General features: G+C 46.1%; 2 protein-coding genes across 8 annotated transcripts in view; one reads left to right on the top strand and one right to left on the bottom strand.

Annotated features, from left to right (window-relative positions):
- Window positions 1-689: 689 nt before the first annotated feature.
- Window positions 690-26,866, bottom strand: PLA1A (phospholipase A1 member A). 5 transcript variants are annotated; one of them, XM_074593902.1, is made up of 13 exons: window positions 26,400-26,864; window positions 24,381-24,481; window positions 21,102-21,275; window positions 19,120-19,321; window positions 14,825-15,002; window positions 13,231-13,339; window positions 9,889-9,990; window positions 8,936-9,025; window positions 7,916-8,083; window positions 6,790-6,879; window positions 6,170-6,278; window positions 2,525-2,689; window positions 690-1,165 (listed from the first exon to the last, which is right to left on the bottom strand). In XM_074593902.1, exons 3-13 carry the CDS (start codon window positions 21,172-21,174, stop codon window positions 1,081-1,083), a joined length of 1,371 nt encoding a protein of 456 aa, XP_074450003.1. In that variant the 5' UTR covers window positions 21,175-21,275; window positions 24,381-24,481; window positions 26,400-26,864; the 3' UTR covers window positions 690-1,080. The 5 variants fall into 5 exon arrangements, with proteins under 5 accessions (XP_074450003.1, XP_074449995.1, XP_074450011.1 ...); XM_074593894.1 differs by lacking the exon at window positions 24,381-24,481 and having other exon boundaries at window positions 26,400-26,866; XM_074593910.1 differs by lacking the exons at window positions 21,102-21,275; window positions 24,381-24,481; window positions 26,400-26,864 and adding an exon at window positions 20,044-20,212.
- Window positions 26,335-27,793, top strand: part of CD58 (CD58 molecule) — a 37,344-nt gene continuing 35,885 nt past the window's right edge. For all 3 annotated transcript variants that reach the window (XR_012588233.1, XM_074593948.1, XM_074593939.1), the window contains exon 1: window positions 26,335-26,494. Coding sequence is in view for 2 of the 3 variants with exons in the window: in XM_074593948.1 (XP_074450049.1) it covers window positions 26,440-26,494 (55 nt within the window). In the remaining variant the exon portion in view is untranslated. The remainder of the gene's footprint in view (window positions 26,495-27,793) is intronic.

Below are 27,793 nucleotides of genomic sequence, written 5' to 3' on the forward strand. Positions count from 1 at the left end.
CATGACAGAAATGCCTTTAGCGTGTACCTCTCTCCTGACCGTGATGTTCTTGGTGGACTTCTCTATCATCCAGTGAAGCCAGTCCAGGGAACCAGAGAAAATGGTCTACAGAAGAAGTGGTTTGTGGGCAGAAGTAATGTAAGACTTTCTCCTCTTTAATTTGCATATGCATCAAGGTGGTGGAAAAGTTGTGGATGGGTGAGGGATGTTTCTATGTACTTGTCTCTCATATTGTAACTTTCACCAATTCTTTCCAAACCTCAGCTGCTTTTCCAGGCCTGAAAGGTTGTTCTGAGTTCCTGGGACTAATGTGTGTTAGGTGACCCTGTGGCATTGATGCTCCATTCTCCTTCCTATTACTTTCTATTCTGGGCAGTTGTTCAAAGCAGTGCAAAATGGGATGCAAGAGCACTGCCATGCTCCCGGTGTCTGTTTCACTTCATGTGAGCTTCAAAGAGGACAAGCCAGCGGCCAGAAGAGCTGCTCCGGGCCTGTCACAGGAAGGAGATTAATTCTGATTACTTAGCAGCGGCGCTAACATGAAATCAATAGGGTCTCACTCTGAAAGTATCTTGTAGATGGAACTAGTGAGTTTCACATTTGAGTGCTGGTTAAGAATGACTCCTTCCTGTGCCAAACCTGAACCATACCCTTTCCCCTTGCTGTGGAAAAATAATACCTCTCACCTTTAATATGAAGATCTCAGGACACTTTAATATAAAACACAAATGAATCATCCCAATACTCCTGTTGTAGGAAGAGTGATATTATCTCCTTCTTTCATACAGATCCAAACCTTGAGATTAAATAACTTGCCTGTCACACTTTCAGTGCTGGGTACTGAACCCGTGACATAAAAGTCCCAATCCAGTCCTTTAACTGAGGCGTCTTGCTGTAAGCCGTCAACCTTGTACTCACCAGTCTGCCACACACTTCTTTTCCTTGACATCCTGGCCCTAATGCAGGAGGTAAATAACCCATCCAGTTTTATGGTGAATGTATTGTCTGTGAGCAGAGAGCAGCAATAGGTTTAGGACTCCTTTCCAGTTTTGGGTATGCCCGCGTGCTCCGAAGGCAGTGCTAGGCACAAGCAGTAGGCAGCTTGTAGGAGATGTCTGTGTTGCCGTGGAGGGTGAGGTTCCAGGGCAGGCATGACATTGTCCTGCTGTGGGAAGAGCACAGGAAAGTCAGGCTGTGGATTGGCAGGTGGTGGTTGCTATCCTAACGCAGAGGCAAGCACGCTGCAGATGGACCTTGTGCTGCTTTGCATGGGATATGATGAATAGGGTGCTGTGCCCTGGCTGGGATGAATTGGGTGGAGGAGTGCATAGGGGGTTGTGTCCTTCACCTTTCCACTGCCCCCTCCTAGCAGTACCATTGTTGCTCTGAGCACTCCCAGTTTAGTGATAAGAGCATAGCTGTGAACCTGTGCAACTCTACAGCTTTCTATCTGCATCACAGCCAGGTCTGGTGCTTCCAGGGGTGGAGGCTTTAAGGCAATGTGCCATGCTGTCCCATTCATAAGTGATAAAAAGCCATGTATCTGCACATCCATCCCAACTTTGGAGTGCTTTGCCCTGCAAAGCACGCTAGTGAGGAATAGTCCTTATGCTCAAGGGAGTGCCTGGTATTTACACAGGAATGCCTCTTTATTTCCCTATCTGGGCCTGCTGGATATATTTTTACTGCCTTGTGCTCAAGTCTCCTTGCTGCCCATCAGAACAGAATTTGAATGTGAGCCCAGTTTGCTTTCTGCTTCTGTTTTTCCCTCTTTGGAGTACCCGCTAGCTTGCTTCAGCCTGGAGCCAGCATTAAGAATCAACTCAGAAGCAATGTGGAGAGTTTAATGTGTCAGTAGAGACCCAGCTATTTTGCCCTGCCTGCAAGAACTTTGGATCTGCAAAGCGTCTGGCAAGAATATTGTATTATGGAGAAGACTATTATTTGTTTTGGGATGAGAAGGACTTGGCTGCTTCTACTCTAGATAAGGTAATTATGGCTGAAGGCATATACTCAACAATGCCTGGCCCAGAAAACGCCAAAATGGTTGTCTTTAGCCTCAGTGCTCTATTAACCTCTGCAGTATAAGAAGCAGAAACGTATTACTGGTCTTTTGTTGTCTCATCCTGAAAAATGTGTGTCTGTCATGTTTCAAATGGAGGCCCAACATAGGCAGGGGCAAGACGGAGACATCAAGCGAGGACAAAAGGAGCACATTGTAATTAATACAAGCTTTTGCCATGGTCTGTGACTTAAGCATCTTCAAGGTGATTTGAGTCGCAGGCATTTTCCTTCCATGGCACAACACTTTTACCACGGGGGAAGAATCACAGAAAAAATCCTAGAAAACTACCTTGGAAGTTTTTCTCTCTCACAGGTAGAAAATGATTTATATAGGGACACAGAGGGGGTGGGAGAGACGTCTTTAAGTGTTTATATAAACAGGAGAAAGTATGCATTGTTTCAAACCACAGGCTGCATCCACAGGCTCAGTGGATCCCTGTAAGATATTCCTGTGACTTACTTGCTATCAAGAGGCAGCGGGGCTGCACAGAACTTGCCAACGATGGATGACTCATCCTTCCTCCAAAACTGACTCTTGGGAAGATACTTCAGTGTGACACTGTTTATCTGGCAGAAGGGAACTCTGTGGGCCAGCAGCCGTTTGCCCATCACTTGATGCTTAGGTCTGCAAGGCAAGGTGAGAGGTGTGAGGGAGAACATTCAATCAACCTGCAGATGCGGGCTGCATGAAGATGTGTTGAAACACTGCAGAAACCAGGCTATTATTGTGAAGCCCTCACACAATAAAATGGAGTGAGAAGACTCATCTGTCAAAACAAGGCATTGCATGAGAGTCTTACTGGATGTCTCTCCATGTTTTATTTCTGTAGCCAGGAATATTTCTGAATAAATATCCTTCTTTCCATCTTCCACACAATTACAACTTTTCTTGCTATTGCATATCGATTGAAACACTGCCCAGATTTCTACAGAGAGGTAAGTGGTAGATAAGGTCAACATCTATGAAATCATGGATGGCATGGATAGGTATCAGTTTTCCACCATTTCTTCCAGTACATGAACTAGGGGTCATCACAGAAAGCTAAGAGGTGGCAAGCTCAAAAAGACTGCTCACTGCACAGAGTAGCATTCTTATTAAGCTGTTAAAATCTTTGCTGTAGGATGTTGTGGATGCTAGAAAGTTTACATGACTGTACAAGTCATGAGAGAGGGACTGGACAAGTTAGTGGACAACAAATGCATTGGCAGCTAATAAGTACAAAGATCTTACCTTTGGCTCTGAAAGTCCCTGAGATGTAATTAGTTAGATACTAGGAAACTATCTGGAGGGAGCATTGCTACGTGCTCACATTGCATTTTTATTCTCTTCTCTAGGTATTTGCATTTGACCATGTTGAAGGTGGGATGCTTGGATAGAGGAATGTTTGTTTGTCCCTGTGCTCTTACCCAGGTAACAAGAACTGAGAAATGACAGAGATTGGGTAAACAGCTAATGATCAGAGCCCAGTTGGTCATGTGCTATGAAGTGGTACTGCCCAGCTGTTTTATGTAGATGGGCTGCCTTCCTTCTGTGGCATCCATCCAATGAGCCTTCTTATGCCCGATCTACTTGGCAACTCTAGGAGTTTGGAGATTATCAATTTCCTTGTGCTCATGAAGAACATGTGTGTTGATGACTCAGCACAATCCCAGAAGCTCCTGGGTAACTGCCTGATCAGAAACGTCACAGTAGGGAAAGGGGAGAGGTGACAAAACGGTCAGGAAGAGGCTACAATTCTGCTAACTGAAGTTGCTCCTGGTAGTGGGCTGACACCTGCACTCAGTGTCTTCCTAGGCCAGAGTGGCCAACCCAAACCAGTACATCCTGTCCTCTCCCTTAGACTGTGGTGGTAGATGCTGGAGTTTTTATGTGTCTGACTGTGTGTGGCTTGAAGCTGCCAAAAATAGGAAGCTTCATTAAATTGTGGCTACAAAGGTGAATAATGGATAGCTAGTGGAAAACAAATAGAGGGGAGACCATCTCTCTAATACATATTGTCCATGGGCAGGATCCAGCCTTGCCCTAGGACAGAGGAACACAGTAAGTTAGGCAGGTTGAAGAAAGTCATTCTTGGGACTGATATTTCATCTAACCCCATGCACGCAACCTTTGGATAGATGTAGGACTCTAGCTGACTTTGGAAATATGTTTTATTGGATGTAGGGGATGTCATGTGATGTGTAAGCAATGGTAATGCAGCTGGGAAGTGTCCCATGTAACAAGCTCCTTACTCTGTCAGCCCCGGGGCAGCTGTGTGGCTTGGGGACATATCTCTTGAGGCACTCTGAGCAACGTGTGTGTGGTAACGGCATCCTGAGGAGTGAGACTGGAATTGATGTTTGGGAGAGGAGCGGAGAAGGGCAGTGTGAGGCAAGACAAAACCATGCGAGTCGCTTGCTGAAGGTATGTGACTGGCTGAACACTCACAAGTCCCTGTGCACTTCTGGGGAACTGCAGGATGACACGCATGTCGGATAACCTGAAATAAGTCAGTGATCGTTCAGTGTCTGAACTGCGATGTGAGAATCTATGTTTTATATGCCTGTTTGACACTGCGTTGACTGCACTGGAGGGCTGAGCTTTGCCTAGAGCGGGGAAATCTCTTTGCTACACTGTGAATTACAAGGGGTATCTTCAATTTTAGGCTCTCAAATCGGAAGCTTTATTGCTGTAAGCAAATTTTTCGGTTTAGCCTTGTGCTTCTTAGTAAGGCACTTAAATGAAACGCTGATGCTGTTCTCCCAGGGTATGGGTATTTCTGGATAGGTTACCCTGCTATAACTCTACTGCCTCGTTAAAGCTCGAGGGTACAGCAAAGCCTCGAGATTGCCTGCCCGTCTCTCCTCCCCAGGCAGCCTTTCCCTCCAGTGCTCACATGCCTCCTGCTGGACACCTATCAAACACTGTGTCTGACACTGCAGAAGAAGCGCTGCATGGGCGCTGCGCTTGACCTGGGTGTTACTATTTCCTCTCTCCTGCATCTTTGGAAAAGGCAGATTTGGCTTTTGAGGGGGTTAAACAGACTGAGCTCCGCCAGGCTGGAGTACAAACTCCAAATTACAGTGCCTGGCTGGAAATCTGTGACCAAGCAGCTATGTCATGCTGGAGAGCATCCTGGAGTGGGGCTTCCCCCTCCTTGGTTCTTATCTCTATCTCCTGGTGCCCAGAACTGAAGCAGCAATACAATTAGCTTCGGGTCACAATGTTTTGGTTTAGCAGCAAGGACTGTGTGGGAGCCAGCAGTGGAACCCCTCTGATCTTAGGAGAGCTGGCTGGGGCTCTTTAGTAGACTGTTTTCCTGCTTCTGCATGTCTACATTGTGGTTCCCAGCCCACAGCAGTGGGCAGGAAGGTGTAGGAAGTGAGGAAGACTTCTTCTGGGGAACTTCTCTGTGGTGGGGAGATCCCCCTGGGGCAAGGGCTGTGGAACAGGAGTCTGAGTCTGGTTCTTTAATTCAGATACGGTTTGGAGGGTGGTGCTTTCAAGAGAGATCTGTCTATCTGCACATGTGGTCTTGGTTCTCTGCCCCCTGGACTTTTCCCTACAACGGGAGTCTGAGTGCTTTGTTGCATTACTGCAGTGGCAGCAAGCTACATTTCTGACTGTGCAGAGATGCATTTGTCTCCTTTTTGCAACTGCTGTCCTATTGGGCATCAAGAGCAATGTCTAAGACACCAAGTCCATCAGACTGGAACCTCTGGTGGATGGGGTCTTGCTGTGGCCATCTCTGTCTGGCAGAATAGAGATAATAACTATCTGACAGTGACTGTGGTTTGAATCGGCACCAGGCAAGGGTATGTTGTAGAAAAGGAACCAGCATAGCAACACAAAAGTATGCAAATCTGGGGATCCCACAGTGTATCTACTGTTTTGTGCACTTAGTGAAGAGGTGAACCTAGCCAGGGTTACCAAGTACTGGTAGCACAAGAATCACCTTGAGACCATTTAAGGTAAATGTGGAGAGACCCAAGAAGAAAGGCTGTGGTTCATCACCCCATGACTGTGCTCAGGGATATGCTATCTTGTGCCTTTCTTGGACTGATATAAACATCCTTACACAAGGAACGGGGATAAAACAGGCCAGAAGCATGTAGTGTCACTCACATGGTGATCTTTGCTGTGTCCTTGGTGCTGTTGCTGCAGAAAGCGATCTCAATGCTGGTGACTATGTTTCGTTTCTTCTGCAAGCGGAACTCAACCAGGCTGTGATGGACTGAGCAAGAGGTAAGGTATGTGGGAGTGAGGGCAGGTATTATTGGTTGGACTCATTCTCTGGCCCCACCAGCAGAAAGAAAATTAAACAGACATAAGAAAGAAACTAGTCTCTGTGGTATGAGAGGCACAGTGGCAAGGTCTGCCTAGCCCAGTCTAAACAGACAGGCATTTTCACCACCCTTTACTTCAGTCCTGAAGCCATGTGGCTGTCTTAATCCACAGCTGTGCCCGCACTAATAAACCTGTTGGAAAGGGATTTATGGGGGAGATGTGCAGAGTTATTGCTTTTCAGCTGTGTGTCTCAGACCGTCTGGGCCACAGCAGCTAATTCTGGTGGGGATTGTGGGTTGTAACTACCTAGCCTCCCCAGAGAATCTGCCTTATTTGGTCAACACCCTCCTGAGGTGTCCCTGCCCATGGCAGGGGGTTGGAACTAGATGATCTTTAAGGACCCGTCCAACCCAAACCATTCTATGATTCTATGACTCTTTTTTTCTTATGCTACTTACCACAGAATGGGGCTGAGGGGCTAGTCATTAAATAAACTTTCACTTCCTTGGGCAGATTCTTCATGTTGACACCTGCCTGCTTCAGCAGGCCTGCAGGAAGAAATAAAGCCAGTGCAGGGAAAGACATGAATCACCCAGAACAGAAATATAATTGGTCCTGATTCACTTCCACTCACATCGCCCAACTCCACTGTTCCAGGTGACAGATTCTTTCTTTATACCAGTGCAAATCAGAGCAAGTTTGTGGTGTCTGTTTGACAGGTTAACATTCCCTCGGAAAACCTATTCCAGCTACCCCGAGTAATCATCATCAGAGTACGTCTCGGTGGCTTTGTTTCATTCCTCTGCTAACAAACTGTCATCAGTTGCACCTGTGCAAAATGAGCAAGACTAAAGACTACCAAGTCAGGAAACTTAGTGCAGACGTAAATGACAATGCAAACACAAGGTGTTGGGAAATTGAACTTATTGGTCAAGTGAGAAGACCACCATAACTTGACTAGCTGACAATGTGGCTTGATGAGATGAGGAAGGGGTGGCTGATCTGAAAGCACCTATACCAAAAGAGGCCTCTCATATTGCTCTGGTGCCAGACTGCAAATACCACCAGAGGACACCTCCTCTCCTCATGCCACAGTCCACCTTCAGAAGCCTAAAAGAGGCAATTATTACCTTCTCCCCGTTCAGGGAGTCCATCTTTGGGATGGCCATGGCAGGAATTTATGATAAGGAGATGACCCAGCAACAATAAGTGGTTTGTAGAAGAATGGGACTTGAAGCTTGGGCTAAAATTTCCAGCTACTTCTCGAAACAAGACACTTTTTGAGCTAATTGTCCACTTGTTAGGCAGGTGATTCTGGAGACTCTCTTTCAACTCATTTTTGGGCCCTGTGAAACATTTAAAGACCAGAAATGTTCAAGATTTTGTTGGTCTACCTCAGGCAATATATGAGCTTTTAGAGTTCCTCTAAAGAAGCCTGAAAAAGAAACAGCTTCTCACTGTCCCCAGAGAGATCCAAAGCAAATCCTGCCTAGAGAGATCTGAACTGCCTCCTGTGCTCTGCACTGACACCCATCAAGAATGTATTGTCATCTGCTCCAAGAAGGTCTCATGCTAGTGCTGTACCTATTCTGGGACAGGAGAACAGGAAGGGGTCAACGCAGTCCAGGCAATGTCCATTTAAAAAATCTTGATGACTTGCACAAGGGAACGCCACCATCGGACAGGAATGTTTCAAGGCACTGACATAGAGATGTACTGCCCTCATGTGATCACAGATCAGATATTTATAGCCTGCAAGAAAAAATGCACCCAGAGAAAAGCAGTCATGAGCCTTTCCCTTGGCTTCAGTCTTTCTGCATGCTCCCAAGAAACTGAGAGTCAAGAAACACTCTTACTGATTCTGCAGCCATCTCCTTCCCATTAATAACATCTTGCAAAGCGTCTCTGTGACTACAAGCCCAGATCCCACTTTAAGAGAATTTATGCAGGAAGTTAGAAATTTATCTCCCAGACTAACAGAGTGTCCCAGCAGAGAGGGACAACAAGGCTACCATGTGTCCATCAGTGTACCATTGATGAGGCCTCAAGTTCTCTGCAAGGGGGTACAATAGCTGTGACTCCCAACTGCACTGGCACCCCAGCTGTGGGAAGTGAGGTATCATAGGTGTCCCTCAAACATTTTTGAGTATTTATCCACATTATTTGCTGTGTAAAGTCCTATTCTCCAGAAGGAAAAGGCAGTAATCATACACGCTGTCTCTCTAAGTATCAACACAGCTTGCAGCATGAAAACAAAAAGAAACTTTTGCTAGTAGTATCTAAGAGCCCTTCTAGCAAAAAAATATTTTCTTTGTTGATACAAACTCTATTGATGCTAGGGTTTTGGCTCATACAGTGTCAACAAAATCATGTCTCTTGACAGAGGTGCTGCCAAGACACTTGACCTGTATGTGATTTTAATTTCAGCTGTTTGTTGTACTGCTGAGAGGAAGCATGAGCCATGAATCTCTCCTGCCATGCGTCTTTACAAATATATGTATACATGTCGGCCCTGACTGTAGAAGGAGCTGGTTGCCAAACAGTGTTTTCACAGGCATCTAAATGGCCATGAAAGCCCTTTGCTTGGCCACAAAGTGTTCTCACCTGCAGAGATGAATCGGGGGCATCCTGGCTGATCTTTGCCTCCATTGATGTAATAATCAATGTGGCCTACAGGAATCCGGATCCCGAAATCTGAAAGGAGGTAAAATGTCACGTCATTTATGCTTAGCTCTTCTATAGGCTTTACTCTACATCCTGCTTGACAGGCCACAATAATAGGCTGAACATTAGTAGTGCTGGACCTAATTCCAGTGCTGGAGACAGCAAGGACAGATTTCCTACACACCTGCATTGTGCAAGTTTGCTGCATGGAGCAGAGAGTGTTCCAAGCCCTGCCATCAAAATGACTGGGAGATGCAGCTTAATCACCACCTCTGTGACTCAGGGTCTTGATTCTGTATAAAGGAGAACAAAACTGACCACAACCTTAACGGGGAATTATGAGGCATGATTGAGAGTTATGTAGATAGAGGTCTTTGTGATCTCCAGGCAAGAGGTGTGCCTCAAAGGCACATTATTCTTCAGCACATGTTCTGCCTATGTAGACCCTATGTGCTTTAGAAAAGTTACTCTGTTGTTGCACCAGCTGTTGGTTTGACTCTTACTTTCCACCAGCACTCGCAGTGGCACCCTTCTTAGACCAGGCGGGAGAAAGCAAAGTGAGACTAGACATGTAAATTCCTTCCATGTGGTAAAAGCCACGCTGAGCTGTTTCTGCATAAGCTCACTCTGCTGTAGCAGGGTTAACTAAGAAATAGTTGCTGGAAGATCTCCCTCTGTCTAATCTCCACTTGGCTGTTGCTTGAAGCTCTCTGGGGTACGGGTACCTGCCAATTAATTCATCGTTAAAGCCTATCTAATCAAGAAACCTCCTCTGAGTGAATCTGAACTCATGGTAACCTGGCAAAAAAGGGACAATGACCTACAGACTCCTTAGCAATAAAGATGGCAGGAGGAACAGAAGCACAGGCCAAAGAAGATGGAAACCAGCTTACTGTCAGCATCGGTATGAATGGCCTCCACGAAGAGGGCATCCCCAGGATCCAGGCGTTCCTCAGGGCTGGCTCTGGTGTACTTAGGGCCTGCGGGATCCAGGCCTGTAACAAAATCAAGTGCTTCAACAACAAGTGCTCTTCATTCCCTCTTTTTTTTTCTGGACCAGTTATTTTATCCAAAATTTTAAAAACATTGCTAGGCAAAGTGATAGATTATTCCCTTGTCACACTGATTATGCTCCAGTACGGTTTCTGCCACTGCTAACTTACACTACAGCTTCCTTACCTGTCCTCCAGGGTTCCACTCCCCTTTAGCAGTTTAGTACCTGAAGTTTCTAGGCTGTGAAGCCGTGACTGAGCTTCAGATAGCCCTGACAGAGTGGCTGCAGAGTGGCTTTTGGATTTTTGGTGAAAGAGAATCAAACTCTTAACACCTTCCCTAACTGTACTGTCATCAGGACTAGCACTACAGTCTGAGAAATGTTACTGAAGATCATCAGTTAGGTGATGAATTCATCATCACAGGCAGTAACCAATCCAAGCATTACAAAGGTTTTATACTACCAAACATTCTTAAAACAAAGAGGCTTCTGAGCCCTCTGCCCACAAATAAAATCAAGTCCTTAAGCAGCCATCTACATTTTTGCCAAAAACTTGCTCCTAGATCAACTTCTGGGGAGTCAAAGGAATACAGAAAATTATCCTTGGCAATACCAAGTAACAGGTTAAAGATTATTATTTTTTTGTGTGTTCTGGCTGAAGTTTATCCTATTCGCTTTTCGTAGAAAAGTAATCTCACAAGATTTTTTTCACTCCCCGGGCAACAATAATAGTTTAAGAAGCAGCTCTGCTCCACGAGCTACTTAGCCTCAGAGCTGGCCAGTTTCACCACCTTGGACTCAGTCCCATTACTTGTCTATGTAGGAGGCAATATCAACAATATAAACTGATGTGTCTGCATTTGTGAGGGGGAAGGAAAGGGAGGAAAAAGGAAAGAAGGAAAGAAAATTCTTTTATAAATAAAAGCTAATAATGGGACAAGTGGTCAGACGAATTTACGGCTCTAATTTTTCTTCCTTGTTCTTTAATCTTGACACATACAAAAAGCTGAGAGGTTCCCTACCCACTTCTACAGACCAAGTTTTAGTTAAAGGCTTTAAGAGATACTGAAAAGAGTTACTCAGTATAGCTTAAGGTTCCTCCTCAGGGAGAAACACCTAATATGAAGAGCAGTCAATTCTAGCACAGCTCCAAGGCAAGCACGTTTCTATTCTGTGTTCTCTATGCCTATCTCCTCCAAGAATAAACTGCATAAACTCCATTGAGACGTACATCCTCAGCAGCTAAGAAACTATTCACTGAAGCTATACTGTATGCAACTGAATTCCATCAGGCTTTTTCATTTCCTCTGCAAGTATTGAGACAAATTGCTCTTCAGCAATTTTGGATATGGGCTGCTCATTCCAGTCCCTGTACCATTTGCTGTCCTGCACAGGGAGGTATCCACAGGAACACGCACGACTTAAGGAAACTCGTGTCATAAAACTAAAGTCTGTGCTCTGATCTCCAAGACTCACTCTGGTTTTGCTCCACAGCTCTTTTTAGGTGATTGAAAACACTTCAGCAAATTATGGCTCTGGGTTCACATTCCTCTGTGTGTGAGGAGGCAGGAGATGCAATTAGACATATTTTGGATCTAATTCCACCTGTCTTTAGACTCCTAAATCTGAACTGGAACCTGCAATGCCCAGTGTACCTATGAAATCACAGGACAATCAGGAGTGTAGAAAAAGGATTGTCTTCTAGCAAAGTTAAAAAATAATGGCATAAATAAACCTACAGAGCTTTTTTATTACATGTAGACAACATAAACGGGAAGAGTCTCTGGCTCTGAAGTTAATTACCATGATTTCCTGGGAAAGTGTCTGCTTCTGCTCATCTGAAGATGTTCTGATCATAAAATCCTGGTGCAGGAGAGTGGTTATTTCAAGTCCCTCCTAATGTAAACTTTGATTCACAGCTTAAGAAAGGGCCCAGCATGAAACACAGCTCCTATTAAGAAATGCCTGGATTTTATGCAGTGTGGGTAGCTGTGACATGTGAATGCTGAACCAATGTTTCTCTGGAGTGCCCTGCTGAGTGTGCAGTGAGAGCCTCCTTGAGGATGCCTCTGTGAGATAGACCAGCATGGGCTGAGGCAGACTGGGAGATGTGGTCACTCTACTGGAGCTTTTATGTCTGTTCCTTCTTAGTAACATTTTCTCTCCTACCAAAATGCATTTTCATCCCTGGGGATTCCCAGAACTTGACAAGACCCTTGACAACCTGATCTGACTTAGAAGGCACCCCTGCTTTCAGTGGGGGGGTGTGTGGACTAGAGACCTTCCAAGGTCCCTTTTTACCTAAATCATTCTGTCACTTAAGTCAAGCTCCATACCTAGAGGCTGACAAAGCCCTAAGTGAACCAAAAAGCTGTAAATTCCATGATCAGCCTCTAACCATCTTTCTCTGTAATTCCCCCACTGCAACCTCTTCCTCACACCCAGACTCCCGAGTTTCCAGGTCAGCTCTGATTTGGTACAACTGGGTGGCCTTAGACCAGTCTACTGTGAAAACAGTTGACTTGTAGGAGAGAACACCAAGAAGCCTCATCTGGGATCTCACAACATTGGCTCAGGCTCTTGCCTTTGGTCCTTGCCTGAGTTATGTTGTAGGGATGCCACACCCACTCCTGTGTTTTGCTGGGCTTGCTTTTATCTTGCTGACTTGACTTCCTGTCTCGACCTTGGGCTTGTCTCATCACTACAGAGTTGTCTGATGATCACTGGATTGTGGATGACCCTGGTTATTGTCACTGAACCTGCTCTGCCCTTCTTGACCAGATACAGTAGGACTGTGCCCTTGTCGGTGAGGCCACTGCCCCTGCCTACCTTGCTGTCCCCTTGGCTCTCAGTTTACATTTTCCTGCAGAGCAGCTCACTCCTGCTGCTCCCCCACAATGAAATGCATTGTGGGTTTAATTTTAAGAACCACGGAGATATACGTGCTGTTAAAGTGGAAGCAAAGCATGTGGGTGTTGTGGGTTTTCATTAGTCATGAGGCCTCATATTCTTTTAAGCTGGCACCAATTTGAAGAATGGCGCAGAGGCAAAGGGACCCTTTTGCAAATACATGCATTCTTTTGGTGGTGTGGAGGGGTCTGATGGCTGGAAGATGCCCATAAGCTTGGATCTAGTGAGCTCTTATGCAATTAAAAGACCACTATAGATGATTCTCCTTCCTTGCTCTTTCATTCTCTCCCTTGAAGAGGAGGTGAGGACCCAAGACTCAGTTTTATGATACCTGTTATCCGTCCCAGCTGACCGCCATGGAAGTGCCCCACCAGGCCACCAACATGCGCACCGAGGCTCACCCCAATGATGTGGATGGATGTCCCCGAAACTCCCAGGGCCTGCAGATTGATGATAATACAAATTAATGTTTCTGTAGCAGAAAGTCGAAATACCCTGTCCCAGCCCACACAGCAGCTCTGTAACTCTTCTAATACAGGATTGCTTTTGAGGTGTATGGAGGAGAACCAAATAGCTGTGGGAATAATGGGTATTGCCCTTTCTGTTTTTCAGAGTCTTTCTTCAGGTCCACAGATGCAAACCCAAGACTAACCAGGTCAGTCAGATGCTCCTGTTCATAACTACATAGCCTGTAGCTTCTCTTTCCACAGCTTGCTTTAGACTGAATTTCCCTCTCTCAGCTGAGTGACCCACATTCACCATGTGAATAATCTTTTTCTCAGTAAAGCAGAGGAAATTTTTTTTCCATTTTTATACCACCATTGTACCAATATCCTGATTAGTATTTTAAGATTATATTTGCAGAGATTAAGGATTTATCCATGGGCTGAACCACCAGGTAAAGCACAGCCACTTAGACCTGATGTGAGATCACCACATCCACAGGAATTCGGCTGCCTGCAGGCCAGTCTGCACGATGCATGATAGGAGAGTGTACGGTGCACAAGACTGTCAGGGCAAGATGAAAAAATTCTGACTTTGAAATGTATGAGGCCATATCCTGCAGCAGTACAGAGATTTATGAGAAGAGAATGTAGTCTTCTGTGGTGTAGTGTTGCAGGAGAGGCTGGACAGAAAAAGTCCTTAAGTCGCTGGACTAGAGCTCAGCACAGACATGGAATAAGGGGTGGGGACAGTGTTCAGCTCAGCCATTTGTTCACTGTGTGACCTAATCAGTAATGAGGGATGACAGTCCTCTCGCCCCATCCCCCATCCCCATCCTTCTAGTGACAGAGTGGCTCCAAGGGTTGCTGTATTTCTGGATAGGAATATGTGACTGTGCACATGGTGCATACTCAGGAACTCCCATGCTGTGCAGCCTGGGTCTGCAGTGCAAACATTATACAGAGAGTTTACGCATAGCTGATTAACACAAAAGATGTATCACCCTCATTGCATAAGTGTTCATCTGTGCCAGAACAAACTGGGACACATCTGTGGATTTCCAGCTACTGGGAAGTATACCTGAAGCCCAAAGCAAATATAAAATAGCCTCAAATCCCACCCCCTCCAGCTCCCTGGACAAAATTTCTGGGAAGAAGAAGAAGAAGACAACTCCTCAGTGAAGCATGGACCTGAGAAAACCCAAGGCATCCTTCAGGTTTGTCCCAGGCTGGAGAGGCAGCTGTTTTTCCAGAAAATGCCAAAACTCAAGAGAAAGAAGCAAAATAGTGGCTTGCTCAAGCCTGGACTGAGAAAGAGGGAAAAAAGAAATCTCTTTAGTGCCCCACAGTGCTCACTCTGGAATAAAAAGCCTGCTTGTCCAGCTCCTGGTGACAGCAGGTTGGGAGCAGCTCTCTGGATTGTTTGCATGAGTGATGTTCTCTGGCCATACTCCCCTGCACTGGAAATGCACAGTAGCTTACCAGGAGCTTGCTGATGAATTGTGAGATGGAGAGGGCCAGCTGTGTGACATTTTCCACTGCGGAGGGATAGGCTCCTGTCGATCCATAAACCCAGTCTACTGCAATCACATTCACCTGGCTTGTGTGCAGTATGGCATGGACAAGCCCTTCAATCCAGGAAGGTTTGGTGCCCAAAGCCCTGTAGAGTCATTAGAAACAAGTATGTTAGGTGTCTTCCAAAGCAGGGCATGTGCCAATATGGTGTTCACTGGTGCTGGAGTTTCACATGTCTCAGAGAAGGCTGCCAGACAATTGCTGAAATGTTTTTCTGGTGCCAGACACCCTGTCATTTCTTTGTGGTGGTGTTATAACACTTTCCAGAATGGGCAGATTCAGAAGAGAACCAGATATTTTAATGAATGATGTAACATTTGCAGAGCTCAGGCTGAGATCTCAGTCTTGCTGTGGTGCTTCAGTTAGCAACCACAGAGCCCATCTGGAGTGAGTGAGCTAACCAGGAACACTTGGATCCTGCTCTGCTACCAACTGGCAGGAAGTCCTTGGTCAAGTCACCTAGCCTTTCATTCCTACATTTCTCATCATTAGACAATTAAAAAAGAAATTCTATACCCAAGAATTCAAGGAAAACTGAGGAGGCTGCGACCTACCCAGCATAGGCAACAAACAGGAGGAGTTGGAAGCCACCATGCTACTAGAAAGCTATGACCTAGTTACCATTACTGAAACTTGGTGGGATGAATCCCATGACTGGAATGCAGCTATCGATGGCTACAGGCTGTTCAGAAGGGACAGGCAAGGAAGGAAGGGCAGAGGTGTTGCCCTCTACATCAAGAAATGCATAGAGTGTGAAGAGCTCTCTCTGAAGAACAGCCACAAGCAATTTGAAAGCCTATGGGTAAGAATAAGAGACCAAGGCAACAAAGGGAACCTTGTGGCTGGTGTCTACTACAGGCTGCCTGATCAAGGGGAGTCTATTGACAAAGCCTTCTTACCCCAACTACAGGAGGCATCGCAGTCGCAGGCTCTCGTCCTGCTGGGGGACTTCAACCTACCCCAACCTCTGCTGGAAAAGTAGCACAGCGAGCTGTAGGCGATCCAGGAGACTCCTGGAATGCATTGAGGATAACTTCTTAAGACAGGTCATGGAGCGGAGGTGCAATACTGCACCTGATGGTCACCAAGACAAGTGAGTTAATCAGTGACATCAAGATTGGAGTCAGCCTGAGCTGCAGTGTTCAGGCACTGGTGGAACTCATGGTCCTGAGGGCTATAGGTCAGTGGAAGAGTAAAGTCAGGAGCCTGAATTTTAGGAAAGCAAAATTCTATCTCTTCGAGGAGTTAGTCAGTAGGACCCCCTGAGAAACTGTCCTCAGGGACAAGGGAGCAGAACAGAGCTGGCAGATCTTTAAGGATGCCTTCCACAGAGTGCAAGAGCTCTCAATCCCCAGAAAAGGAAGTCAAGAGGTTGGTATGGCTGAGTTGAGACCTGCTGGTCAAACTAAAGGACAAGAAAGAGATGCACAGGCAGTGGAAGCAGGGACAGGTATTCTGGAAATAGTACAGGGACGCTGCCTGGTTGTGTAGGGATGGGGTCAGGAAGGCCAAGGCACATCTGGAGCTGAACTTGTCAAGGAATGCAAAGAATAATAATAAGGGCTTCTACAGGTATGTCAGCCAGAAAAGGAAGGTCAAAGAATGTGTACCCCCATGATGAGCAAGACTGGCAAACTGGTAACAACGGATGAGGAGAAGGCTGAGGAACTCGATGACTTTTTTGCCTTGGTCGTTACTGGCAACCACTCTTCCCACACTTCCCGAGTTGATGGACAGGAAGACAGGGACGGGGGGAGCAAAGCCCATTCCACTGTAAGGTTCATGACCACCTGAAGAAACTGAATATACAGAAGTCTATGGGACCTGACAAGATGCATCCCAGAGTCCTGAGGGAATTGGCTGATGTAGTTGCCAAGGCACTCTCCATGATATTTGAAAGTCATGGCAGTCAGGTGAAGTCCCTGGTGGAAGTCCTGGAAAAAGGGAAACATTCCACCCATTTTTAAAAAGGGTAGTAAGGAGGACCCTGGGAACTACCGACTTGTCAGCCTCGCCTCTATGCCTAGGAAGATCATGGAACAGAGCCTCCTTGAAGCTACGCTAAGGCACATGGAGGACAGGGAGGTGATTTGAGACAGTCAGCATGGCTTCACCAAGGGCAAGTTCTACCTGACCCATCTAGTGTCCATCTATGACGGAGTGACTACATCAGTGGACAAGGGAAGAGCTATAAATGTTGTCTATCTATCTAGACTACTGTAAGGCCTTTGACAGGGTTCCCCACAACATCCTTCTCTCTAAGTTAGAGAGGTATGGATTTGCTGGGTAGACTATTCGGTGGAGGAGGAATTGTTTGGATGGTCGCATCCAGAGGGTAGTGGTCAACAGCTCAATGTCCAGATGGAAACTGGTGACAAGTGGTGTCCCTCAGGGGTCTGTATTGGGCCCAGTACTGTTAATATCTTCATCAATGACACATGCAGTGGGATTGAGTGCACCCTCAGCAAGTTTGCAGATGACACCAAGCTGAGTGGTGTGGTTGACACACCTGCCATCCAGAGGGACCTGGACGATCTTGAGAAGTGGGCCTGTGTGAATCTCATGACGTTCAACAAGGCCAAGTGCAGGGTCCTGCACTTGGGTCGGGGCAACCCGAAGTATTACTACAGGCTGGGGGATGAAAGGATTGAGAGAAGATCTGACAAGAAGGGCTTGGGGGTACTGGTGGATGAAAAGCTGGACATGAGTCAGCAATGTGTGCTTGCAGCCCAGAAAGCCAACCACATCAAAAGAGGCATGGCCAGCAGGTCAAGGGAGGTGATTCTGCCCCTCTATTCTGCTCTGGTGAGACCCCACCTGGAGTACTGCATCCAGCTCTGGAGCCCTCAGCACAAGAATGACGTGGACCTGTTAGAGCGGGTCCAGAAGAGGGCCACAAAAATGATCAGAGGGATGGAGCACCTCTCCTATAAGGATAGGCAGAGAGAGTTGGGATTTTTCAGCCTGGAGAAAAGAAGGCTCCGGGGAGACCTTATTGCAGCCTTTCAGTACTTAAAGGGGGTTATAAGAAAGATGAGGACAAACTTTTTAGCAGGGCCTGTTGTGACAGGATAAGGGGTAATGGTTTTAAACTAAAAGAGGGTAAATTTAGACTAGGTATAAGGAAGAAATGTTTTATGCTGAAGGTGGTGAGACACTGGAACAGGTTGCCCAGAGAGGTGGTAGATGCCCCCTCCCTGGAAACATTCAAGGTCAGGTTGGACGGGGCTCTGAGCAACCTGATCTAGTTGTCCCGGCTCATTGCAGGGGAAGTTGGACTAGATGACCTTTAAAGGTCCCTTCCAACCCAAACTATTCTATGAGTCTATGATTCTATGATACCCACTTCCCCTAATACCACCTGGTGGGGGGTGTGCTATGTCACATGAGGGCAACATAATGAAAAGACCCTGCAACATCTTCTGTGGTTTCATCCTGATCTTCTATGCACTTTCCATTCAGGCTTTTGCACATCGAAAAAAATGTTATATGGTCACACCTGGCTGAAAAATGGCACAGTAAAATAAGCTTGCAGACTGATAACAGCTTAAAAAAACCCAGATCAAATCCCTACAATTTCAAGAATAGAACTATGTATCTGGCAGGGCTCCTAAATGGATGACTAATCCAGGCTGTTGATAAATCAGGACATGAGCTCCCAGGAGACAATTTAAAGGGACAAGAATCTTGAAGAAAATACTTCTTAAATAAAAAGGCTGAAAGAAGGAAAGAAAAGAAAAGACGAAAGGGAGAAGCGAGCAAGAGGATGAGCAAGAGAGCAAGTGGAAGGAAGGAAGGAAGGAAGGAAGGAAGGAAGGAAGGAAGGAAGGAAGGAAGGAAGGAGGGAAGGTAATTTCCTAACTTTTTTAGGCTCCAAAAAATGTGAAACACATACAAAATAAGCAGCTGGTCACAAACTAAAGGACTCTGAGTTGTGTTGTAATGATAGTGGTCAGCGGCATTTTCCATGCCTCTGGGTGGCCCAACAACAGTCTCCCAGACAATTCCCAGGTCCGGTTGGGGCTGGGCACTCCAGACTCTGTTCTTAGCAGGTGTTTTGCACGTAGCCACCCTGCTGAGGAGACTAAGAAGGTCACACAAGCAGGGGGTTTCCATGACAACCCCACCCAGTGCTTGGAAATGCCCCAGCAGTGCTTAATTTGCCAGTAAAAACTTAGTCAGAGTGCTCTTCTTTCTCTCACCTGAAGCCATGGATTATGATCTTGGTTTCCAGGCTGCTGTTGAAGCTGGAGTCCTTGATGCCATCATCAGTTAAAATCAGCTCCCCACAGCTGGGGCTTGAGGAGGTGAACAGGAGAAACTGGACCTTAAGTTTACTGCCCCGTAGGAAATTTGCTGTCTGGAAGTCAGTGCAGTGATGCTCTGAGAGTCTGTCTGTATTCCCTGCAATGAGAGGGAGTGAATAGCATATTTAGTCTGCATCTGTGCAATGGAAAAAAAAAGTCATTCTAATTAATTAGGAAAATGAAGGTAGGAATCTTGCTTCTCTTGATAAATATTAAGAGGATAGAACACAAATTAAAATCAGCCTATTCTGGAAACTTTATCTGTGTGATAAAGTTGTTTCTGTCCTTTGATGGAATTGCAGCACTGGCTGGGGAAGATAACCGTGGAAGTCATGATAGCTTTTACTTCTAAGGGTTGGTTTACCAAGATGTGAATGACATTCTGTTGGATTTTTTTTTCAAATCGGCCACATATGCCAGCTACCAAGTACATTTATGAGCTGGCTATTAGATCTTTAAAAAAAATGGTTACCAACAGATAGTCACCACTGAATGGGGGTATTTCTATTCAAATTCTGGTAGGCTTAGCAGAAGGTACAGGTCTAATTGGCAATTGTATCAAAAATCCAGAAATAGATATAAGAATGCTGATGACAAAATATAAGAATACTGATGACAAAATGTGTCAATGATAATTTCACGACTGATTCATTTACTGGATGCATTTAAAATGCTTTAGGGGAAGGAAAAGGCAAATACTGGAAGGCACTTTGATCTAGACAGAAAAAATATAATCTCAAACCTGTACTAGTAATAAACTGAGCAAATTTAGGCTAGAAAGCAAGCATAGAAGTTTAGCAGTATGTATAGCTGGGTTACCCACAGAAGAGCTGGATTCTCCATCTTTTGTCATTTCAGAGGACTGTCTGCTATTTTGGAAGGCTTGTTGAAGGTACGATGTTGGATTTACTGAAGAGCTACTAGGGTGAAATTTATTGACATGCGATGAGCAGGAAGCCAAATAATTGATTAAATGATCCCTTCTGACCTAAAAAGCATTACTTTTTGAACTGGCATAGTTGCATCCTGCTGCAGTGACAATGCATGCACCTTCCCTTTTCTGGACTGAAGGAAGTGAAACAGCCTTGAATCTGTACGTACAATAAAATAAAAATAAAGAAAAAAAAATTTAAAAAATCATCAACCAGCTACCTAACTGCTGTCCCTATAAAAGATACTTTACACTAGCAGGCAGAACATGGCCTAAAGGTCAGCACAAAGAACTGAGATTCGACATTCAGATTCCCCCTTGTGGGATGTGACCATCCCTTATTGTTGTTTATTTTGGTCTTCGTGTGTACTGAAGGCAACAGAGAAAGACATGTTCTCTGAGATCAGTTTGGAAAAAACAGCTCGTAAGCCAGCTTAACTAGCAAGGGCAGGTTCACTGCAAGCATGGTGCGTGTCAGAAATGACATTAAGATGAAGGGGATTGTAAGCAAAGGTAAGGCAGGAGGTGAGCTGCTGTGAAGCTGCAGGTGATGTGGGACTGTAGTGATGGTCACAAAAGCAATTTTCATTGACAGTACAATTAAAGAAAGAAATGGAAGTGTGGCGTCTGTTTATTTTCTTACACTTGCTAAGCTTTCAAAGCAGGAGATTCCTGTGCAGAGGTCAGGAGTCCCTTTTCCGCTTCCTTACACTTCAGGGTAAACCTGGATCATTCTTTTAAATCAGGTTAGTGGAATGTAATCACTGAGACTGGTTGAATCAAAGCATGGGAGAAGAAAGGTCCATTCTTGCACTACCCTTTCTCCTGGCATCTCACTAGATTATAGCAAGAACCTCTTGACACACAGGTTGTTTAGGGAGAATCGAATTCAGATCCTTCTATGTAAAACTTTCAACCCCTTGCCAGGCACCCTTGTCTTTCTTACCTGCTTGTGCTGAGCTGAGCAGCAAGAGGACAGCAAGAACAATGAGCAGCTTTCTCTTCGGATCCTCGGCCATCTTCCTGTTAGTCCACTACAAGTACAAGGATTGTCCAGGGAAAAACAGCCGTGGTGGGCTGCTCGATCAGCTTGGCTCTGTTAATGATCAGCCAGCCTGTGCTGTTTGGGGAAAAAAGGGTAGGGGCAATCACCTCTGCTCTTGTTTGACCATTAGCCAAAGTCTGTGTCAGCGAGGGCTTCACTGACATTTTGGTTAAAAAAGATGCTGACCCCCCTTTACTCCCTTACTTCTCACTGCAGAAATCAGCTAGTGAAATCAGTCACAGCAAGCGACAGAGTTACCGTACCTTATCCTTGCCACCTAGACCTATCTGCCAAATCGTGACTGGGGACACTGATTTGTCACAAGGCTTCACAGTAAGTCCATGCCAGGAAGATTCATACCAGCCTTGCATTTTCCTATTGCATTGCTGTCTCTTTCCTCTATTTCTACTTTTGGTCAGATTCCCGTAACTGACAAAGAAGGCAAGGCAACAGATGATTGCTTCTGAAATTGAGGGGAAAGACAGGCTAAATGTAGCGGCCATAGAGTGGCCATATTGCTGTGATAGACTCTGACTGTACATTTCTTAGGGCAGGGACACTCCTCCTTTGGAGACTGTATTTCAGATAGTACAGGAAATAGAAGGATGATCTTAGTAATTAAACAGTATCATAAGCATGCAAATACTTCAAACGGATCTTTGAATAGAAAACTTTACTGCTTTGGTGTAAACAGATGGAGAAACATAAGCACACAACCAAATGTGTAACTAGGAGTTTGTCACGCCACATTCATGAGACGGTGGTACCGTATCCCTGGCTGTGTTAGACTTTCAAACATGCACCTGTTTCCTAAGTTGCATTGGTGCACGTCAGTCCTTCTTGCAGAGAAGAAGGCAGCTTTGCCTTTGACTGTGTTAAATGGTAAGAAGTGTAAGGAGCAAAGGAGTGTTCCCTGTCCAGGCACTATTCTACAGCTGCTTTATTTGAACAACAAAATGAAGAAATTGCTTCAGTCTGATCTGAAATATGACTAAATACCTTTCCAAAAGCACCAGACATTATTTTCCTTTACAGTTATTGGCAATAGCAATCATTTCCTTACCCCAGTTTGCTCCAGCCAAAGCCTTTGGGGCTGTTTTAAGCAAAAGATCTTTTTTATTTCCAAGTCACTCCTTAGAGAAATTTCTTCAGTTCTTACGGGGAAGTTAGGCAGCATGAGCTGCCTGGCCTGGAGGGCTACCGAGGCCCTACCCCATCGACATCCTCCCATGGACACATACACTGATACATTCTAATCCTGAAATACTTGGCTCCACCATCAAGCTGGCTTATTGTCAGAGAAGTAGGTTCTTAGTGTCTCTTCAAATATGCAACTGAGTTTGTCAACCCAATCAATTTTCCAAGATTGAAAGCTGCGATACAAATAGCCAACCCCTGGCTTCCAGCCCACTTTTCATCTTTCCAATGCTAGCACTAGACTCACGTTGATTCACAGATTGTACAACAAAAACCGGTAGGCTGCAACAGGCCCTCTCCTTCATGACATCCACAAATTCCAGTGATCTGGATAATCTCTCAATCAAGAAAGAAGGAAATAAACTCGTGAAATCATACCAATAGGCAGTGACATTTCCATACAAGCCTCCAGAGCAACAGCATAATTGTGAAAATGACAAATTTCTTCAACTTAAACAAATTGTAGCACCGAAAGAAAACCAGCGAACACTTCTTTCTCTTTTTTATTTCAAATCATGGTAATAAGCTCTACTCTTTGTAGTAGGATGCAACTGTTACTCTTTGCCAAGTTCTATGGAAATTTTGAAATGCCATGTAATATAAAGCAGGCACCAGTATTACAGTCTTAAAGTAAAACAAACCCGCGGTCAAGATGTGCAGATTTGATTTATTTTTGCACTGCTCTGTGTATTTGCAGAGCTGTTAAAATAACATCCTGTTATGCTAAAAAAAAAAAAAAACCTTCATGAAATTGAAAATTCTGTTTCCTGAGCATTTTTTTTCCTGTAGTCTCAGATTTAGTAATTTCATGAAATTTTTGATTATATCAGCACATTGTGGTGGTCTCTTATGCAAACAGCAAAAGCCACTCAGTTCCTCTGGGCTTAAAATGCTTTTACCAGTAAAACTATTTTAGTATGAAAAGTTTTCTTTTTTTTTTTATTTGTGAACTTAATTACTCAGTAACTACAGTTATATTAGTTCAGAAACATAATGTTGGTGCCACTTATTTTACTTACCAATGGGAGTGATTATAATGGCAATAGGAACATCGTTGCAAAGACTTTCAAACCACATTAAATTTCTTTTAACAGTTCCTTACAGCATATGATCACGAAGCACAGCGTGATTCACTTGAGAATAAGTCAGGGATAATGAAAGCAAACAAACTCAATTTTATGCACAAATTCTTTTCATTAAAAAAATTGAAAAAATTGCACTGAAAGTGCCCAACTCAGCTGAAAATGTCACAAAGCAACAGCTGGCAGAGGCTGCAAATGCCCATAGTCAAGTGGAAATCTGATCACAGGAAAATCGTCTTAAACTGGAAAACTGTTCATTGATACCGGAAACAATGCAGTCGGGGCAGCAGTGCAGGACCTTGTGGGAAACAAAGTATGAGTTAAATAAATGACGACTATTTAAAACCACTCCCTGTGGTCTTTGCATTCGAGGGGGAGCATGAAATACATGCAGAGCTTAGCTCACTGTACATTAAGGCCTAGCTCCACCCTACTGCTGGAATACTTGGTATCACAGCTTCTATATTTTCTGCCCTTTGTCCATGGAGTAGAAACCATGGCTTTATGCTAAGCACCTAAGCTCCTATGTATTGTTCCCAGGATTGACAGAGGAACTGGGTTTAGTTCTCACCTCAACAAAAAGTGATTGAAACTCCTGACATTCAGAAGTGTCGTAACTATAAGATAGTAGGAAGAAAACCTTAAAGCTGACTTGGCAACTGAGGAAGGGAAAACATGGGCAAGTCAGATTGGGTATTCAGTCAGGAAAGGAGGAAAACCAGTCATTTTCTTGAGTCTTTCATGAGTACTTTATGGGCCTTCTACCTAGTATGACTGTATAAGTATGCACAAGAAGGAAGAATGCATCATTGCCACATATTCCTGTAGTCTCCCAAAAATAAAGGAGCCTAGGTGAGGGCAGTAGTCACCAGGATCAAGTGTCTCTATCACTTCTTCTCACCTGTGAAGCCCTAATCATCTTCTACAACGTGAAGCAGTTCAGTAGGAAGACCTTAGCCTTTCTTGAGTGTGGTGGGTGACCTCCTTGTGATTCCTTCCACCCTAAAATAATCCAAGTGAAAGTGTCAGTCCTTGTTTCAGATTTCTCTCTGCTAACCCCAAAGATCTCATAACCTACACGGAAGCTGTAGTGTGCAAGGCGGGAAGTGGCATCCTCCCAGCAGCATGGTTCAATCCAAGGTCTCTGACATCTTGGGAGGACATTTTACCTCAGAAGAGGACTAGTTAGCCGCAGAGAACGGCTGCTCCAACCACCAGGATACAGCAGGGAGATAGCCGCGTTACATTTCTGGTGTGACTTGGAGCCTTTACAGGGTAGGGAGCTCCCTTTGACACTTGACAGAGATTGAGAACAGAGAGGAAAGGTGAACAGAGGGACAGAAAGGTTTATTGTGCGTTTCTTTCACTGAGCAAAAGGAATTTATGGGATGGGCCTGACTCCATTTGGAAGCCAGTTATGTGCCATGTTGTTTCAACATAGCTATGGAGAATGGATCAGTATTATTCTGATGTTGTAAGAACTGAACAAGACAGCATTGCTTAGCGCAAGGTGCAGTGCCATTCTAGCTCATGCTGCAGCCTGCAGTGATGAGGTAAGGGAGCTTACAGTGACTCCTAGAAGGAAAGAAAAAAAAAATTCAGCATTGGAACAACTTCAGTGTTGATTTTGGAAGGTGCTCTGGTTACATTCTCCATGGTTGTGAATTCTATTTTTTTTCCCTGAACTGCTACAGGCACTGTTGAGTGAAGAGCAGAGCTGAGGTCGCTCCAAGTGGTGGTGCATAGCCTGAGACAGCTGCTCGGCAGTGAGCGTGTGGGTCAAATGCACAGGGAGAGAGCCAGCTGATGGATAAACCTGTGGTGAGAGCCTTCCCACCCAGCATTAGTGCTGTGCTGGTGTTCCCCAGGCCAGGCAGTCAAGCTCCTGGGAACTGAGCATGCTTTGGGGCTGTAAGGTCTGCAGATGGACCTGCCGGCAGCTGGATTCTTCTCAGCCAGGATAACGCACTGTGAGTGGGATGCAGGCAAAGGCAGCTGAAGTATCCACTCGCTGTGACTCACTGCCGTAGGAGGAAAGCTGGCTCATGGCTGCTGCTGAAGTATTTGTCGGAGTAGCAATTTTTCAATAGCTGCTGAGTGTTTATGTTTCCCAAACTGTTGGGTATTTTCCCTTTCTTCCTCAAAAACACTCTGTAGGATCAACAGGGCAGTCCTCCGTGAAAGGGAATGAAAGTTTGTTTTAGTTTTGTGAATGGCCTTCTGAGCAGCTGGTGTCGAAGGAAACCCCTAGAAGTCAGAGCTGGTTTCTGTTCTATTTTATTTTTTCCATCACTCAGGCCGAACGGTCACCCCCACAGAGGCCAACCCAGCCTTGGCTGACACGAGTGAGCATGGCCAGGCTTAGCCTCAAGCCCACTCTTCAAATGGAGACACTGCCAGCTGCCCCCCTAAGAGAACAGTAGGCATTTTGGGGAGCATAGGTGTCAAACAACGGGCTCTGGGGAGTACTAGGTTTAGATGACCATCAGTTTCCGAGGCGGCATGTTACCTGCTAAAATGCGTCCTCCCCCTCCCCTACGGGGCTCCCACTGCACATAAAATTGATTTAATTTCAGTTTTTCGATTAGCGGAGCCGAAACTTCCCCGCTCTAAGAGCAACGTGACGGTTTCTACCGCCGGTGCCGGCTGGAGCTGCGTCCCGTGGACCAGAAACCCCCGCTTCGCGGCGGCGTCACCCCGCACCCCGGCTCCTCTCAGTCAGCCGCAACCCACCACGGCACACCGGCGGCGGCCGCCGAGCCTGAAATCCCCTCTCCGACCGCAGGCCCGGAGTTTTCAGAGAAGCCCGGTTACTCAGCACCCCGGAGGGGCCGCCCACCACCGGGGCCGCGCTGGGGCGGGGAAGGCGGGCCGCCCGAGGGCTTGGCGGGCCGGGGAGCTGCAGCGGCGACGTCCTCACCTTTCTTTCGCTTTCCCTCGAGTTGCTCGGGAAAGCGGCGATGAGGCTGCCGGCTTGGCTGGGGCGGCTCCTGCTCGTTGCGTCCCTCCTCCTGGGTAAGTCGTAAGGGCGAAGGGGGGCGGCGGGGACCCTTCCCCAGCCCCTCCGCCTGTGTTCCCCTTCCCGGCCGCTTCCCCTCGCCGGTGTCGGGGCGGAGGGAGCGGCGGGCGGGAGCAGGGCGAGCAGCGGCCGTTAACGGCGCCGTCGCGTGGATCGGATCACCTCTAAACCGTCCCTCGTCAGGCGGCCGGGCGGGCAGCGGCCGTTAACGGCGGCGCCGCGGGGAGCGGGGCACCCCTAAACCGCCCCTCCTCAGGCGGTCGGGCGGGCTTGTACCGCCCCGGGGCCGCGGAGCGGCGGCTTCGCGGGCGCCGTTCGGGCCTGGGGAAGCCGCCCTACGGCCGCCGCCGCCGCCCCCGGCTGCCCGCGGGGAATCGGGCGTGGTCCCGTCCATCCCTCAGCCCCGGCCCCGAGCTCCGCGGCGGTGGCTGCCTGCAGCCTGAAGGAAACGGGCTGCCCAGGGAGTCGCCATCCCTGGAGGTATGTAGGAGGCGGGTAGACGTGGTGCTGAGGGACATGGTTTAGTGGTGGTATTTGTCAGTGTTAGGTTGATGGTTGGATTCGATGATCTTAAAGGTCCTAACCTAGGCGATTCTATGAGCCTTGCCGTTTGTTTCCTCTCCTTCTCAATGGCAGAACGAAATAGTCGCCTTCCTTCCCCTCCCACTCCCCTTCATTTAACACTAGAATTTCTTAGTATCAGCGATCGGTATGTTTAGGATACACCCCAACCCCCGTCCCGTTCGTGGAACGGGTCATAAATAATACTTGGGCCCCGTTTGTCTCAAACTTGTGTAAACGTGAAGAAGGCTGCAGTGGGAAATGGGTGTGATTTTTAAGGTACAGTTAATTTCCTGTCCAAGTGAGGTTTCTCTGCGCTGCGGAGGAAGCCCTCCTCCGCATGCAGGGAGCCTCCTACCCCCAAAGCACGTTTGCCCACGGGTCCTGAAGTGTTAAGGAGTTTAAGAAGCTAGCTTTTATTTAAAAAATATTCTTGTCATCCCTGCCTATGAAAATGCTGTTTATTTTGTATTCTGTGTTACTTCTTGCTCAAGGAAAAATCGTCAGAGTTCTCAACGGTTTTGTTTTGTGGGTTTTGGTTTGTTTGTTTGTTTTTTAAATGGGTGAGGCTTTTTTGTAGAAGTAATTTATTAATATTCACTTCTGGTGAAATACTAAACAAAGGCCTTCTTACTCCAAATTCCACCTCTGTGTCCAAGGAGCATAGTCCTCATGCCCATAGCCCTTGCACAGGGCTATTAACATGAGAAGTACAAACAAAACTCACTCATTTT

Source organism: Larus michahellis, chromosome 1, assembly GCF_964199755.1.
Source record: "Larus michahellis chromosome 1, bLarMic1.1, whole genome shotgun sequence".
Classification (NCBI taxonomy): Eukaryota; Metazoa; Chordata; class Aves; order Charadriiformes; family Laridae; genus Larus; species Larus michahellis.